The sequence below is a fragment of the Falco naumanni genome, chromosome 3 (genome assembly GCF_017639655.2).
Source record: "Falco naumanni isolate bFalNau1 chromosome 3, bFalNau1.pat, whole genome shotgun sequence".
Lineage (NCBI taxonomy): Eukaryota > Metazoa > Chordata > Aves > Falconiformes > Falconidae > Falco > Falco naumanni.
Genome location: NC_054056.1, coordinates 98,891,563 through 98,910,642, shown reverse-complemented (window position 1 = coordinate 98,910,642; position 19,080 = coordinate 98,891,563). Strand labels below are relative to the sequence as shown.

At 34.3% G+C, this 19,080-nt stretch overlaps 1 protein-coding gene across 2 annotated transcripts in view; it reads left to right on the top strand.

Moving 5' to 3' along the window:
- CSMD3 (CUB and Sushi multiple domains 3) overlaps window positions 1-11,790 on the top strand; it is a 726,030-nt gene extending 714,240 nt beyond the window's left edge. For both annotated transcript variants that reach the window (XM_040588420.1, XM_040588419.1), the window contains 4 exons: window positions 3,787-3,899; window positions 6,075-6,162; window positions 8,280-8,415; window positions 9,767-11,790. In XM_040588420.1, the coding sequence (XP_040444354.1) occupies window positions 3,787-3,899; window positions 6,075-6,162; window positions 8,280-8,415; window positions 9,767-9,926 (497 nt within the window). In that variant the 3' untranslated portion in view covers window positions 9,927-11,790. The remainder of the gene's footprint in view (window positions 1-3,786; window positions 3,900-6,074; window positions 6,163-8,279; window positions 8,416-9,766) is intronic.
- The last annotated feature ends 7,290 nt before the right edge of the window (window positions 11,791-19,080 follow it).

The window sequence follows — 19,080 nt, the reverse complement described above, 5'->3', positions numbered from 1 at the left end:
ATCTCCTCATCCAGATCATTGATAAAGATACGAAACAGAACTGGATCCAATACTGAGTCCTGGGGAACACCAGCTGTGACCAGCCACCAACTAGATGTAACACTGTTTACCACCGTTCATTGAGCTCAGCCATCCAGCCAGCTTTTTACCCAGTGAAGAGTATTTCTATCCAAGCCATGAGCAGCCAGCTTCTCCAGGAGAATGCTGTGGGAAACAGTGTCAAAGGCTTTACCAAGGTCCAGGTAGACAACATCCACAGCCTTTCTTTGATCCATTAGGTGGGTTGTCTTGTCGTAGGAGATCAGGTCAGTCAAGCAGCACCTGCCTTTCATAAACCCATGCTTGGCCTGATCCTCCGATTGTCCTGTACATGCTGCATGATGGCACTTAAGATGAGCTGCTCCATAACCTTCCCTGGCATCAAGGTCAGGCTGAGAGGCCTGTAGTTTCCTGTATCCTTCTTCTGGCCCTTCTTGAACATGAGCATCACATTTGCTAACCTCCAGTCAACTGGAACCTCCCTGTTTATACAGGACTGCTGATAAATGATTGAAAGTGGCTGGGTGAGCTCCTCTGCCAGCTCCCTCAGTGTCCTCCGGTGGATCCCTTTTGGCCCCACAGATATGTGTGTGTCTAAGTGGTGTAGCAGGTCACTGCCCATTTCCCCTTAGATTATGGAGGCTTCATTCTGCTCCCTGTCCCTTTCTTCCAACTCAGTGGGCTGGGTTCCCAGCTAAGTAGCTCCCTTCATACTGTGGTTTCAAAAGAAGCCCTTGATTGCAACAGTGGTTTATGATACTCCATAGTCCCCGACATTCAGAGCACTGTTGCCATGGTTATGTTGTCACAATATGCACAGTTCTCTATGCTGTGAACAATCAGCAGAAACTACAGATATGGCTTGACAAGCAAGTAAACAAAAATACTGTAAAAAATGTTTAGGTTGATAGTTGGGAATTTTTTTGTTGTTTTTAAAACTCTGTCAGTTTCTTAATTGAGACATCTCAGCCACACAGACAAAGGGCCTATCACACTGCAGGAGTGACACGCTATATAGCACAGGGGGGTGAATAAGCATAAAAGAACTCAAAACTTAGTTTCTTGAAACTTTACCTTCTGTCTAGAACCTTTTTGAAAGGACTGAAGAAACCTAAAAAATTGCATCAGATGGAACACTGGTGGTTTTAATCTTATTTATCAGTTAAGGACCACTCTCTCTGAAGTAGTTTAGCACCACTCATTTTTCACCAGAGGTGTTAGTAAGGACAGAAGTGAAAGAACATTAACCTATTGGAAAAAGGCATCCTAACCTGAATTGAAATTTTGAGATGCTCATCTTGCCATAGTCTGTAGTGAAAGTCTAGGGTGAATAAACTAATGGAGAGGACAAAGTTGAATGTCTTTTCTTAGTTAGGTTATATATGGGCATGTGATCTGTTTCCATTTTGTAAGTTTTTTTGTTTTCTCAGATTAACAGCCAGCAAGACAGATGTGGCCATGCTTTTTCTGCTCTGGAATTTATTTTTAACAGAATAACATCACCTACCCTTTTCTTCTGAACATGCATACAAAACTCTGTTAGTCTGAAAACTCTGTGGTCTCCCAGATCATCTCTTTGCAGCATTGCAGTCCAATATTAAGCTATTCCGTTGTGCCAGCATTTCTTCTTTCTCTACCTTAAGAGATGCAAAGAGCGCTAAGTACCTGGGTATTTCCTTCCTTCCACTACTGTGTGAGCTAGTGTTTTTGTGCAGCCTTAGATATTTCTTCTTCACTGGACAGTGTGGTGGCTGGACCTTGGTTGGATGCCAGGTGCCCACCAAGCAGGTCAATCTTCCTCACTCTTTTCCACTGCTCCAGCGTGGTGTCCCACCCATGGGAGACAGTCCTCCATGAACTTCTGCATTGTGGGTCCCCCAACAGGGTCACAAGCCCAGCCCCAAACCTGCCCCAGCCGGGGCTCCTTGCCATGGGGGCTCACAGGCCCTGCCAGGAGCTGCTCCAGCGCAGGCTGCCCATGGGATCACAGCCTCCTCCAGGCACCCCCTGCCCTGGCGTGGGGCTCTGCACGGGCTGCAGGTGGGGATCTGCTCCCCCGCCACCCTCCATGGGCTGAGGGGCACAGCCTGCCTCACCGGGGGCTGCACCACGGGCTGGGGGGGAACCTCTGCTCCGGCGCCTGGGGCACCTCCTGCTTCACTGCCCTTGGTGCCTGCACAGCTGTTTCCCTTACATATTCTCAGTCTTCTTCTCTGGCTGCTGATGTGTAGCAGTTTTTGCCTGTTCTTAAGTGCATCACAGGGGTACTACCACTGTTGCTGATGAGCTCGCCCTTGGCCAGCAGTGAGTCTGTCTTGGAGCTGGCCAGCATTGATGCGGTTAGACACAGGGCTCTCACACAAGCTACCCCTGTAGCCCTGCTGCTACCAAAACCCAATACTGAGAGCCAGTACCTCTCCTGTATCTCAGTGCTGTCTTCAGTTCTTGTTCACATCACAGAATTTAGATGAACATAAAAATGGGAAATAACCAAAATTAACAGTATGCTATGTTACTGGAGTTTTCAGTTAATAAAAAGATATCTAGTTTAGTTCATGCGTAGATAACACATACTAGCTATAGCTAGTCTGAAGTCATCCCAATATGTTAGTCAGTATAAATTAGAAAAAAAAAAAAAAAGGGGGGGGGGGGGGGGGGGGGGGCAGGGATGACCAGTGTTTCAGTCTAATTCGTTCATAGTACGAAGTCTGTTCCTTGATGCATTGAGTCAATAAACCAGTGAATTCTAATTTCAGTTTTGTGGAACTTTCTGGAGGTGGAAGTATAATTGTTTGGGGATTCATTTTTTTTTTTTTCTTTAGCCATCATTAGGTTTTATTCATGTAAAATGTAATGCAACCTTGGATGATTCTACAAATTGAAGACTTCATATAAAGTGAACAGTAATTTCAGTACCTGACAGAAGGGAAATGATCCTACTAGAGAGGTCTTTCTATTTAAAATCTGAAGTTTAAAACCATTAATTGATAGCAATGATTAAAAGGGGTGGGGGTGGTGGAAATCTTGACTGTGTTTTCACTGTTCACCATTGTCTTTGTAACGGAAGATTAAATCAGTAAGCATACTATATTATTTTATTTTCATTCTCCAGATTAACAAATTAATTTATTTGGGTTCTAAATATTTCTTTTGCAGGAATGAAAATGAGTCAATTTATTATGCTTACTAAACAAATACGGTTATATACAAGTCTCGTAATTGTCTGGAAGAAACTGTGTTGTAATATTGACTGATGAGGAACAATTCTATTTTCTGAGATATTTTCAAATCTAGAATTTTGTAATGTAGCATGAGCTTTTGGAAAAGAATTGGATGTTCCTATTGTCATCTTCTTCACCTAATAGCTAAATTACAAATAGTGACAGTGGGGATGTGAGATTCAAATACATTATGCCTGATTCAGAACAGTGTTTTCCATCTCATCTGAGATTACTGTCAATGTTTTTTCTGAGACTTGTAACCATAACAGTTAAGTAACATCTGTGTGTATAGGGTTTCCTTTCTGTCCTCTCTACAGGCTAAGCTAAAACCAGTTTCTATTGAAATCCTATGAAAATTTAAATAATTTCACAGAAGAATGCATGTTGCTAAACTAAAATGTTGGTAACAATACTACCTATTCTTCCTACTTTCCATTTTTAAGGCAAGGGATTAAATGATTATTCTAAAGATGAAATTATTTCTCTACTCAACACAAATATAAATTTTTAAAACTGTATTCTACAGGAGTGTATAAAAGCCAGGAAGCTCGGCTAATGCTCCACATATATCTCATTAAAGCACCCTCCCATACATCTGTGAGCAAATTGAAAGAGGAAAAATGGGCTATGGATGGTTTTGTGAGTATATTTCTGCTACAAAAGTGATAGATTTTGTTGTTGTTGTTTGAAATCATACTGGTCTTCTACACCCAAAAAATCCTGAGATATATCAAATGGAATCTTTTTAGCAATGCTGATTCATTAAATGAAATGAAAATCTTTTTCTAAGACATAGAAGACCAGTCTGAGGGGAAATATGGAAATAGTAATACTGTGTAAACATAATTATAATGCACATTAACACAGAAGTCTTTATTCTACTTCTTTATTTTTATTCCAATATATTGAGAAATTTTATCATTGTGATAATATAATAATTTATATTAATATTTTATTATAAAATATAATGTTAATATTATAAAAATATCATTAGGCTAGCAGCCATATTTTACTTAATGGTGATAGTTTTATATTGTATTTTGGTATTAATATGGTGTTACACACCATGAAAAAGCTGAACTGTTACATGTATCGGGAAAACAAAATAGATTTCTCTAATCAAGCATTAAGCCCCTTGGAGGTTCTGGGGCTGAGCTCATTCTTTAAAAAGGAGAAGAGAGTTCATAGCTGAGAGGAGGCAAAGTGAAAGAGAGGTGTAAAAAGAAGGAACAGCACAGGTGCCTTGGATGTGTTTAAACCAGGAAAAGGAAATCACTTCAGAGAACAGACAGAAAAAACAAACATCCCCCAAGATAATGCTAAGGCTGGAAAAAGTTGAGTCTGTTGGGGACCCGAGACACTTTATTTGCCAGAGAAGATGGCAGACTTTTCAGAAAAGAAAGGGCCTAAAATAATTTGGATGATAATAAACACTCATACATCCCTATTACACCGTACCATTTTTCAAGGAATTTGTCTGTTTTCTTAGTTTCACCTACTGTTAAAAGCACTATAGGGACATCAGTATGGGTGCATATGCCAAAAGAAGAGAAGAGATGTACATTGAAGTGTACACATAAATTTATATTTGTATAACTTGTGGCATTGCTTCCATAATAATTTTTCAAAAAGATGTAGAACAAAACAAAAACCAAAGCAAAAATTCCTAAACTGCCTAAACAATAAATATAGTCTTAAAAGGGCTTATCTCCCTTGGTTTGTACAAACTTTATGCTTCATAAGCATGCCTCTGAGTTAAAAAAAAAAATATGATAAAAGCAAGAAATTTACTTTCAAATTTCTAAATGTACAAAAGTATGCAGTACAGTCCCTATTATTTCATATGCTATTTACACACTGTCCTTATTTGACCATTTTCTCCTTTTTTCATCTGTTTTGGTGCTTTTTTGGTTTTTTGGGGTTTGTTTTGTTTTGTTTTGTTTTTTGTTTTTAACACTGTAATAGCTCAAACAGGTTGCTTTACCCCAAAGTAAGAATCTCACCTGAGAAATGCACCCTTTCTTCAGTGAAAACAGCTTCAGATCATTACTAAGACATACTGTTGCCTTGAGAAAGGGAAGCTTAAGGGAAAATCTTGAAGGAACCTGCCTTGGGACCATTGAATTTAAACCTAATAACAATCCTGGGAAGGAAGTACCTGTAAATTTGAACGCAATGTGTTAGTTTAGAATGTACTTACCTTAATAAGGGAGGTATTCATAAGATCACCACTCTTTTCTTTCTCCACCAATTCTTTTAGTTATACTAGCATATTTTGATCTTGTACCAAAGCCTTATTCAATATTCTTCCGGTCTACAGCTGTATAATTAAGTAATTATTGGGATAAGTGCTAGAAAGAACGAAGGAACTAACTGTCAATTGAATGTGAGGTCTTTTTTATTTACTTTTAAAGTAATGATTAAAAAATCAACACTTGCATCTTTTAAGATTACCTACAATAAAACCTTTGCCATCTACTTCCTAAACAAATCGGTTAATTTTGAAGTACATAAGTTGCTTAGAAACACTGACATCTTGATTTTCCAGAAACTTTAAGTTGTTATTTTAAAGAAATAATACAGTTAAAGGTAGTATAAGGTAGTATATGTGACCATAAGCTACCATGCCTAAGTTGTGCCTTTAACAGTTCTGTCTTTTCTTTTTAAATGTATAGATTTCTGAGAAAAAAAGAGGCCTTTTTTAGTCAGGAAAAAGCTACCAGACAAGCATATTAGGATATTTCTCTTCAATTAGATATTATTAACTTCTAACAAACTTTTCCCCATTTAATTCGAAGTACTATTTGTCTACAGGTATCTGCTGAACCTGATGGAGCAACATATGTTTTTCAAGGATTCATCCAGGGTAAAGATTATGGACAATTTGGACTGCAAAGATTAGGTATTCAGCAAATTGGATGTTTTTAACAGTATATTGTTCCATGTTCTTTTTTATTATTATGTCCAGTAGTATAAGGATATCCACAGGATGTTAGCAGTATTGGCATTTTATAGAATATTGAGATATTTATATTTTTAAAGTCTCATTTAAATAGTACTTACAAAGATTGTTTTGTCAGAAGTTGTAAGGAATTATAAATGCCTTGCCTTGTACTGCTTAGTATAGCTATACATTTGTAATGTTTTGACCAATGTTGCTCTATAAATATATGTAAAATGCATTTAGTTTCACATCTTAATAACTAGTTAGAGAACCCATGTTGCAGAATGCTCTGATAAACTGGTTTCTTGCTCATGGTGCTGAAACAACATTTCACCTAAACATTTGCTAAAGAGTGAAACTGCAAAATGTTTGCTATTAAATCTTTATGTTACACATATGTTACTTACTCGGTAAGCATTTGTTTCCTAAAAAATGACAACTTGGTTCTATACTTTATTCTAAATGAAACTAAGAGTCTTTATTTATCCTTTCTTGGAGAATTATAACTTAAGAATTATAATTTAAGAAAATTAATTTACTTTTCTGATACAGTCTTAAGAACTGTGATATTTCTCCTTCCACAAGAATTTTAATTTAGTTAATACTAAATTCTTGAATGATGAAATACTACTGGAAATGCTTTAGAAGATGAATTATTTTTCAGTGATGTAATTGCTCCTTAGACAGAGCGCTTATCTTCAACTAAAATTCCTATATGTGGATGTAAAAGTAAGGTTTTTTCAGCCACAAACTATTATCCATTCTGTTTCATTAAAAGCAGGAAATTCTTTAATTCTTGTGTGTGCTGGGAGGATTTATTAGTGAATGCATGAAGTAAAGGCATTTTTTTCTTTTTTCACAGTACTAAGTCACAGTAAAATGCACTGGTTTGGATCTTGATTTTCACTGTATTTGCATATGCAAATTCTTTAAAAATAATTTCTAGAAATATCTTTATCAAGAAATATTTTATTTAAATGAATATAAAAATAGTTATTTCCTTTTCTTAACTTCTTCAAAATATTTGATAGCCATCTAACAAGAATTAAAATGCAAGACTTCCTTGGCAGTTTTTTGATCAATTCTTATGAAAATTTTATTTCTTCATTTGATTTTCAGAGATATTTTTTTTATTATTTTTTTTTAGTTTTATATCTTCTAAGAACAGAATGGTTCACTCAGGTTTAGATTCCATACAAGAATTAATTGTAGTTATTATAGTCAATAATACAGTTACAGAGAGATTTACTATCATTGAACAGATTTTGTTTAGCATGCTTAGCACTTAATTATTTAATGTACACAAACACAAAATACTTTCTCTGAAACAAAATATTTTGACTGCTGTTCCCATAAAATTTTCCTCACAGCTTTTAATTTATTTTTCTGTGCTTTAGTATGTTGACTGTCCATTTGTTTCTTTTTGTTCAGTCATTTGTTTTGTTGGGGGGGGTTATTATTATTTTCTATATATTACCTTGTAAGATCAAGAAAGTCAGAAAATATTACGATCTATGCAATTCTTAAAAGTTCCAGTTCACAACTTAAAAATTAACTTAGAAGCCGAATTGTTATTCCTTTCCTCACATTAAAAAAAGTGTATATCTTGTCTGTCTAGGTAATCTAGATAATGTGTTTCTCAACCATGCAGCAGCTCATATTCGTATATTTACAATGTGCAGTATTTATTAATTTCTGAACTATACAAATATAATCAGTAATATAATCAAATGTGCGTTGTTACAAATTTGACTTTTTTGTAAGATAGTACATTAATGTGTATTAATAACATCCAAATCCTGAATCCCATAAAGAATTATGCTGTAAGATATTTACTGTACCAGAGTATACATATTGCTGTTCCAACATTTTGCATCCACTTTTTAATCAGAATGTGGTATACCACACTACATTTGCTTTCCGTGTGGTCTCAGCATACAGCTATATGTACACAGCTGAAAACACTGTGATGATCTGATCACAAGGTGTTACTGAAGTCTGAAGTTTATTGAGCAGGATGTGCCAGGGTAACAGACACATATATTATATTACTTCTTTTTTCTTCTTCTTTTTAGGTCTTAACATGTCTGAAGGTTCAATTTCTTCTAATCAACCACATGGTACAAATAGTAGTTCAGTGGCCATTGCTATCCTTGTGCCTTTCTTTGCCCTTATATTTGCTGGTTTTGGCTTTTATCTTTATAAACAAAGGTATGTAAAAAATATGTATATAGAACTGCTGTGTGACTTGGTGTTTTTATTGCCTTCGGTCTTTGTTAGTGTAAGTAAAGTTTTCTGTAAAACCACAAAATATTTAGAAACTCTGCATGTAGACAGTTCTTCCTACCTCTGTCAAATTCTGGCATAATGCCTAAGAGATCAGTTTTATTGTACTATGCTATACTTTCATTCCTACCTATTTAAAATGTTATAAATTTCTCTTTATGATAGCAAAATGGATGCTATAAATTAATGGCATATGGGGAATAGTATAATTAATAGACTTTGTGTGTATTTACAATAGATTGCCCGTATTTTTTTTTTTCACGTGACAGAATTAAGAGTCATATCTTAATTTATGCAATGCCTGCTCTGTTTATTGGCTTGCAATTATATACAAGTATTATGTCATTGGGAGGTTTCATTATGGAACTGTTCCTGCATCTGAAATTATTAGTTCATATGCAATTTTGTTACATAGCCACCAGTCTTCTCAATTTCATTAGTCAAGTTCAACAGTGTTCATGTTATTGAGACCAGTATTAGTTCTTTGGATTTAGTGTCAATCTTTTCAGACAGCTTTAAAGCATTAGATGACTAAAGAAAATTTAATCACTTTAATGACAAGACAATTCATTGCCTACTAACTTTCAAAATGGTGATTTATGTCTGGTAGCTTGACAATAGTAATTGTAAATATACTCTGCAAAATAACAGCAGTTTAAAACACATACTATCATTTTTAAACGGTATCACTTGTTTTTGAACTGCATCAGAATATGAAAATTTATTTACATAATTTTTTAATACATTTGCTGTCTACTGTATGTTGTAAGCACTTGGCTCCACATTTCATATTGAGATTTGCAATACGGTATGCATTTTGCATAACAATATATATGAAACATTTTCAAGGGACTGAACTTTGATATTTTGAGTTATTTGGTGAAAAATAAAATGTTTCAGCTATAAATTCATTCTTGATAAATTTGTTGAGTCTCCAAAAGGAAAAAGAAAATCTGAGTCACATGGCTAGGGAATTATTGAATCTTTACAAGATTTTGTTGCACTCAACTATTTATCATCTGATCATACAAGCGGAAATACCTACCTCTTCCTAGGTTGTAAACTAAAATTTTAAGTGAATACCATTGTAAATGAATCATGAATCCCTTAAACTTTGATAAAGACAGTCCTAATTCTTATCACGGATATGGAAAAATATATTGAGATATTTTACCTCCCATAATAGGAACTGGGAGCTAAATTCTATTCAGATTCTTAAACCACATCCAAGTCAGAGGGAAAAACTTCAGTTACAAATACTCTCTTTCTTCTACAGGACTGCACCTAAAACACAGTATACAGGATGCTCTGTACATGAAAATAATAATGGACAAGCTGCTTTTGAAAACCCCATGTATGACACAAATGCGAAGTCCGTGGAAGGGAAAGCAGTACGATTTGACCCCAACTTGAACACCGTTTGCACAATGGTATAATGTGGCAATGATATGTCTTCAAAGTCTGGAAATTGACACACAACACAGTGCACACAGTTCACTGATTAAAAAAAAAGAAATTAAAAAAAAATTAAAGCACACTTTTCAGGATATACTGGGTCACCTTCTCCTGAGGATGATAGACAAGAATGGGTTGTGGTTATTTTGTTTTGATTTTGTTTTTCATAAACTGGATCAGAATTCTTCTTCATGTATACCATGGAGAGTTTTAAAAACATTTGCTGCACTCCATGAGTGCTACTCACAGTTTATTTGCTTTTTTTAAAAAGGAGGTTATTCTAAAACATAAAACATATTTGCATATATTGGAGGAGCATCCACTATCAGTATTTCTGTGCTTTATAAAAACTATAATAGAGGGACTGGGTAAAAAAAAAGATATAGATAGAAAATAAGAGCTATACTTACAGGAGACAATAGGTCACTGACTTCTCTTTAACAGTCATATTTCTCATAAGTTTTTACCTTTTTTTCATTTATTCAGCCCATTTATTTTTCTCAGAACAGTTAAGTTTTTAAGTCCAGGATGTAGTATTTAGAAATCAGTGAGTTCAAAGTACTTTTTTCATGTTACAAAAGAAAAATTAAAATATCATGTTCTTATTTAATGAATTTCCCTTCTCTGATTCATATCTTGGTTCCTTTTCATGTTCCAAGTCAAGCACCTTTTCTCTGTTTTCATTAACAATACCCACAAATGATAATGTTTCTGCATTTCTTTTGTCAATCATACAACTAGATAAATTTTACAATCAAGAATCTAGTATAAATTGAGCTTTGTCATGTGGCTATGTTCTTTACCACTGAAGGTCATTCAAAAGAGTGACCATCTTACATTTTTTCAAATGTAAAACGTAATTTAATGACATTTTCAATTAAAAAGTGCAGCTTACAGTAACATTAGTAATGAAATCCATATATCAAAAATTTAAGAGTCCTGTTTTCACTCCATGCTAGTTAAATCCACTTTATTCCTTTAGTATTTTCTCAAAATGCATGCACAAAGCATGGCAAAATCCCATTACAGTTAATGAATTCTAATAGACTTCGATGAACTTTGGATCAGACCTACAAGGCAAAAGGAAGTTATAATTTGGAAATACTTATTTTTCACATCTATTTTATCTATATATTTCATACTTTATGGAAACAAATCCTTACAGCTAATGATTTAAAATTGAATATGTTACCATAGTGCAATGAAAAAAATATTACTAGATAAATAAATAAATGAATTATTATATAAAGCCATGATTTTATTAGGGACAATCCATTCATTTTAGGGACAATTCAGATTCCACAGCCCTCAGATACAAGTTTTAGACATTCCAGAATCACTTCTAAGGAAATGTAATTTTTAGTTTTGCAGTTATTTCATATCAGAATTATTGAACGGCAACTCAGTAATTTATTTAATGTAGGTCATTGTCTTCCATTCATAGCATGATTCACAAATACTGTGTGTTAGCCAGTGTGAATTATCTGTTATTGTCCCTTTCAGACATTATTAATTCTGTGAAAATCTAAACTTTTTATTACCGTAATAGAGAGTGCCTACCAAAAATCATTGTACCCAGGATTGCTGCTTGGATTTCTATAATGTTTGATGAATTTCTTATAAACCATTTTACAACACTTTGTTTTGAATATTCATACAACTCTGTCAAACTGTATTCTACTAAAAGGATGCTGTTTTATATTTTATACCATTGGTTGTTATTTATTCTTGTTTATTCAAATGACTGCAATAACTATGATTCATTCATTAATGTTAAAGTTAATACATTTGGATCGTTTAAAATGTTTCTTCTGCAACTGGCTACTCCTCTTATATTAATGCATACACTTTTGTAAAGAAGTATATTTTTATGAAAAAGGATTTGTAAAAGTATGATGTAAATTTTCAGTGCAATGTAAACAAAATAAAAATGGACAATTGCTTTTTTTAACCATGTTTCTTCTTTGGAAAATGAGCTTTTAAACTAATTTCAGTTGTGAAGATGAGAAAATAACCAAATTAATATTTCAAATCTGGTATTTTTGTGGGTCTTAAAATCATGTTTTCTTTTTTAATCTTCCTGTGAATTTTGGGTGAAGTAGCAAGACTTAGATTACTTTCATGAATAACTGATGAGCACAATGTGCAAAATTACCTATTTACTAAAATTAATTTTCTGTTTGTCTTGAAGATTTACAAAAAAATAAAAAAGGCCTATACTTTTTAACCCAGTGAAAAGCACGGAAAACCCTCTTTTTTTACTTTCAAAGAAAAAAAAAAAAAGAAAACCTTAGTGTTCCTCAAGGTTGTAGAAAGCCTACTTTGCACAATTATTTTGCTACCTTTCTGCAGAAATACACAGGACATACACATTAACAGGTAGTACCCATGCATACAGTACTTTCTGGCATTAAAAAAAAATCATATTTTAATGACATTGGGCTGGAGGGGAGTATCTTAATTATTTTATTATAATATTAAAACTGTCTTTTAAATACTTCTTTTGCTTGCAAGCATGGAAAGTGGATGACAAATCCTGATATGCAATGCTATTCATAGGATAACCAGGGGCAAAAAAAGTCTAATGTTCTTTTGTGAATTTGGTGCTCTATATAAACTAAAAAGGCCCATTCAGGCTCACATTGAAACCAATAAAGACTGTTGTTAAATAGGTTGGAAAGAGAAACAAGGAGTGACTGTAAAAATGGTATTGGGAGGATCATGCACTAATGTTTGGGTAGTGGTGGTGTCGCAAGTCTAGAGTAAATTGGTTAATTATGAAAAGCAAAAAGAATCCTGTTTCACAGTGGCCAAATTTTCATATGCAACCTAGAATCTGAAGTTAAGCTCTTCTTTTTTTGGTTTATGCATTATATGCTTTAACATATAAAAGTAAATAAAATTTATGTTGAATACATTCAACAATTCTGTTAATGCTTAAGCTAGTATCCACTTTGTGCTTTTCAAGAGTTATACTGACTTCACTTTAATAGGGAATGAACTATTCGTAATATATTGGGAGGTTTTTTGTTCTGTTGATTTGTTAGAGTTTTTTAATTTTGTTTTCGTTTTTTTGGGGTGGTTTGTTTGCTTGTTTTTTACTGTAGTTCCTGAACTGTTTGACACATAATTTTTTGTGTGTGAACTGTTCCATTTTCTAGTAGCAGAGTGGTTAATTTTCACTGTGGCATATGGAATTTCAAGTTTTGGTTGCTTGGTGGGAGTTGGTTAGCACGGTCTACTCATCATTTCTTGTTTTTCTCAGGAAGATAGCTGAATTCAGATTTTTGGTCCTCCAAGCACTTTGGCTATATTCAAGCAAACACACTACACAGAGAAAATGTGCAGGAATAGAGAGATTTTTATGCAACTCTGAGAGGCCTTTCAAGATTAAGGCAGCTTCTGCAATACTACGGACTGAGATTTAAAACTTCATTTAAGTTTCTATAGCCAATAGCCACTAAACTGGGTACCTCTGGAGACACTGAGAGTAGCTGTCTCTGAGATTTGTTGAACTCTTTGAATTCTACATTACCTGCATGGTCTGAGTCCACTGGTCCACTACATCTCATTAAAGGCATACCACAGTCTTGTTCATTGCTGGAATACAGAAACCACAGTTTCACATGTATTCACCAAGGTAGTTGTGCTAGTAGAACTACTCAGAACAACTAGACCATCATAAAATAGAGCTTAAAATGTCAGATTTTACTTTTATTTGTGAAAAAAAAGCTGGCATAAATATGTAGACATCTTATCCTGGAGAAATTCCTTGACAACAATACAAGAAGCTGCTCTTGTCATGGAAATCATTTAATAGCTACAAATCTTACAGCTTCTTATAGACAGCTAATGGGAAGTGAGTCCATAGCCAAGTCATTAAGCTATTAACCTAGGCAGAAGACAGCTTTTATTTTCCAGGCCTTAAAGGCACGTATCTCAACTCACTAGTACAGTTGGCTGAAGTATTATGAAGTATTCATCATTTTTTCCAACATTAGTGAAATGCAAGGAATTTAAAACCTTGGATAACACTGCACAAAGACGTCAGCAAACCTGTACCCCAGTTTGTAGACCCAGTTGTAAGTCCTTAACTACTACCTAGCTACTGCAACATCTCAGTAAAGCATGGATCTCCCATGCAGGAATATACCATTTTTTTGCCATGTATGGTTCTGCCCATGATCTTTCTATAAAAGATGATCTGTTCCACAATAAGAAAGTATGCGTTGCAGCATTCTTTATAAGATAATCAAAGTTGGAGAAAAATGTGGCTTGTATCATTTGTTATACTAAAACCCCACAATCTTTGTTAGATTTATATTTGAAAATATTTTCCAATTTCAGATTCTCAGTATGGATTGATATAGGTACGCAAAGTGTCTGTGACTTCAGGAGGACCACCCAAGCAATGGTAAACTCAGCAGCCAAGTTCCAGAGCTTGTCTTGTACACATTTTGTTAGCAGTCTTACTAGCCTTACATGATACTACAGAAAATCTAATTAGCATCTCTCAACACCCCCAAATTTTCTTTTATTTTCTGTGATTTCTTTTTTATTTTGTCACCAAAAGTTCAATCAAACATGATGGAGAAAGATGCACTAGGTTGGTTTTCTGGTAAAGCTGGAAGATAATAAAATCTGTATTATTGGTTAGCAATTAAGCATGTTATTCTTTACCTCTTTTTATATCTTCCTCTATTAAATAATTATTACAGAAGAGAGTACTCACTATGAGGGGAGCATGATGTAACATTGAAGAATGTGGTTTAGTTTAAGATTTCTGCACTGTATATCTTTTTTATTTTCAAAAATCTTTGTGAGATCCCAGCTGGCATTTTTTAAACAAATTAAAGCCTGTCATTTCAGCACTAAGTTGGCTTTATCTTTAGTTCCAGACTAAGTCTCCTGCTGTTTGATCATTTTGTTCATCGTGTACTTTGTACTGCTGTCCTAAGTGACAGCTAGGACAATGGAAAAATGATTCATAATTCGGTTTCCTTATGTAGTAAAATAAGTACAAAGAGTAATAACTCAGGCAAATAATTTTGAATAAAATTTTGCAGTGTCAAAGATTAAGCAGGATGAATATTGAATGAACATTTGATTACATAAAAAAATGTTCCAGTGAAGTGACTATGTTCCGCATTCATTATCTTCTTGATACTGAAACTATGGCAACATAACATCCTGACCTACTCAACTGGGAATAAGTGTAGTAGTAGTTCTGATAAGTAGGTCCCACCATTTTGTGAAAAAATTATGAATGTTGAAGACTTATTTCATTCTCTAGCAATTGGTCAAGTATCCAGTGAGTATCTGTCAGTGCTCCACACTTCCCTGCAAACAAAATCACACCAAATCAACCAGACTAGACTAATTGGGTCAAAATACTTTTTTGTTTGAAGTCTATCGAGAAGACACTTGTAGAAGGTGCCCTAGCTACCAAACAGACTGAAGGGAAGATAACTTCCATCAAAGGAGTTGCACATCCATTTTAAGGTGACATTTTAAACCACATTAATTAAAGTCCAGTATTTTATGCTCTAGCTGTGTGTTCACATTTCTAATAATATACACAATGTTTATCAGAATAAACTTTGATCCCAATTACCTGGTACTGATAAAATAATTTATATGCTTAAGATAAAAGATGCTGTGTAGGGGCAGATTAATTATATAGTCATCTTTTCCAATACTTAAATGGCAGGAGATTAAATCTGAAACACTCTAAGTCTCTGCTGGTGATTTTTCTGAGACATTCTGCTTGGTGTTTTATCACATTCTGCAGTGATAAGAGTTTAGTCAGTGAAGTGCTAGAATTCAGAAACTGGGAAATAAATAAAAATAACCTTTTCAAATTAAGAATAGACTTTTGTCTAAGGGAAGCATAGCACAGAAGGATTCTACCCCCATATATCAAGTGATGAATTTGCAAATCCATGGGGAATCACCACATTCATGGTTAGTTCACCAAAAGAATGCCTAGTAGTATAATCTGAGTAATAATTTAGTAAGTTGGTTTTTTTTATTATTTTCACTCATGTGGATTCACAAATAGGTTGATGCTGGAAAAGTGGTCAGAAAGCTCTAAAAGTGCCTAAGAAGAAAAATAAATAGAAGTATGGAAAAACATAAAGGAAATAGATTGGTGTTCTGTGTTAACCAGCTAAATGTTGTTATATTTGATCAGTGATTGTGAAACCAAATAAGTAATATCAGGCTGATATGACTTTACCTTCCAGGCTCTCAGAGCAGCTTAATCTGTTCATTTCACCTGTGTTCGTTTTTAGGGAAAAAAAATTGTTCCTCCACCTCTTAGCTGTTTTATTAAAAAATAATAATAATAATAAAATGTTTTATACATAAAAAGTTTTGACAGGGTCCATCCCATTTTAATGATCTGCTAAAAACCATGATTTACATGGGTTTTGAGAGCATTTCTGCAGTTAAGTTTTTATTAAGGTAGAATCAATATATTTATCTCTTAAACCAACAAAGATAAAAAATATTTTGAGACTTGTAAATTTATACTTCTGATTTTATTTGTAAAATATATTTCAAAATGCCATACATAAAGTTGTGACAGTCTACCTCTGACTATGTTATGTAGAATACAATACTTATCTCTAAAGTGACAAGCAAAGAAAATTAATGAAAAGCTCTCACTGCACTTATTACTGCTCTTTTTACATGGCCTGTAAGTCTAAGATTGCCAAAGATGAAGCAGGACCTATATTAGATGTAAGGCTAATAATAAAAGAGGGAAAATACAGTTACTTTATTGGAAATACATTTTATTTTTCTTCTCTGGATGCTGAAACTATGTCAACATGATAATAATTGTCTCTAACCAAACCTAAAACAGGCTAATTGTGCAATATCAGTCATGCCTGTGATTCTAAAATAAGATGATGATGGATTTTGTCATTATTGAACAGCAAAAATAACAAGTTTGGCCTGGAGTACAAAGCTTTCCTATAAATGAAGAAATTGATACTTAACCACATGTTAATGAGCTAGGATAAACTGTCAATTGCTCTTTGAGAAAAAGGTTATATAGCACAAGAAAAATTCAGAATGGGCAATTGTCCTCACCTCGGCCACCAACTCCAGAGAATAATGCAAAGTGACAAAAGCAATTAAGATAGCTAAGGAGCTGATAGTAGAGGAACCAGTTAAGGCAGATGTCTCATATCATTTCTAAACATGTCCAGAAGGTACTGAAGAGTATATACGTACTACATAGATGTATATCCCGTGTATATATACATATACACACTATATACACGCTATATAAAAAATAATAAACTATATATATATCTCCATGCACACCTCTAATATAAAATCAATCCATTGGAGGTGAAATTTTCTCTACTGTGCTACTATATATAGCATAGTATATGTATATGATATCTTGATTATATACTATATTTAAAGTATATAAATATTAAATATATACACATTCATATATTCATTCACCTATGTGGTGAAGTCAGTTTGCAAGCAGGAGATCCTCATAAATTATTTATTTCTTCACATTACAATATATTTACCACCTGTTGAGCCATAACTGCAGGAAGACCTTGTCTATAGACAACTACAAAATGTAAATGCTCTACAATAATAAGAATATCCAATACCGGTAGCAACATGTTATATTGAGTGCTAAAAGCTTACAAGTGTGAGGTATGACTTTAAGTGCCTTTATGTTCATGGAAGATAAGATGTAGTTGTCTGAAAGAGAGTGATTCTATTATACTGAGAAGACTAAATTAGTTTTCAAAATACAGGGACAATAAAGGCCTTCATAAAAATATAGCAGAATTTATTATTTTTTTAAAACAGAATTAGAAAGTACAGTACTTTCCCCTATTATGTGGCACAACTATGGACCAATACAATGCAAGTAACACTTCAAGCTGTTTGAGGTGGAATTCATCAGTATTAAAAACTGAAAGCAAAAGCTATGGTCTCACACGATGTTCAAAGAAATTTTACAAATACAGCATGAACAATAGAAAAATGTAGCGTGTCAAACGCCATGACATTCATAGACACCTACAATGAGCTTAAGTCACTAGCAACCTTATGTCTTAAAAAACCTTAAAAACATTTTAAGACCTTTCCAGTGTAGTAACATAATTCTGTGTTTCATACCTTCATTCTATGCTTTCATTCTAAACACGAAAATACTTTCATTATACCAAAAATAAAAATAACCAGCTACATGTAACTGTCCTTTATCATGGTTCTTGTTACCTCTGTGGGTAAGACGTGGATACCTGCCTGTTGGAAGAAGGGTTCACCGGAGTCAAGAAGACGCTCAATATGAGTTATGCATCTTGCTCAACTTTATTAGTTTCTAACACTACTTATATAGAACCGATACACATGCATATTCGTAAAGCAGAAATATAATTGGTTAGTAGTCTCTAAACGCGCGCGGTTCTCACACCCCTAATTATCATGACTAAAATAAGCATTCTAACCATGTAGCTAATTGTGTTGCTGTGCTTCAGCCTTGTAGTTTGTTAGTCCCTATTTTCCCATACCGGTCCCTATCTTTCTTGGCCCTGCACCTGCTTTCCCAGCAGCTGTATCTTGTTACAGCCACAGCCTGTTGGCACAACACAATTACTTGGTCTTAAGATTCAAGAATAGCTCAAGGCTGCCTTTCTTGTTAACTTCAGCACAGCAACTTCAGTACAATTCTGATTACAGGCCTATTCTAATACCAGGCCTGGATTGTGCAGATCTTCAGAGATTCTAAGGCCATGCTTCTGCAGCCATTCTTCTACACCTGCCTAGGTGGGCTGTCATGATGCTGGCATAGCTAGCTTTATTTTATCAACTAACCTTAGATTTGAGAAAGATGCAACAGATCTGAACCCCACACTCATGTAGCATGGAAGTATGATGCAACAGAAAGTAACGTTCTTCATGCTTCCTTTTATCTGTTCTTTTCCATCCTTCAACAATGACTAGGTTATCAGAAAACAAAATGCTTTTCCTCTCCACATGCAAAACTGGCGCGATATGGTGCCTAATGACAAAGGATTAGCCTCTTTTCAGTACTGCCTTAGCAAGCACAAAAAATGAAAGAGAAGAAAAAGGGTTAAAAAAAAATCATTA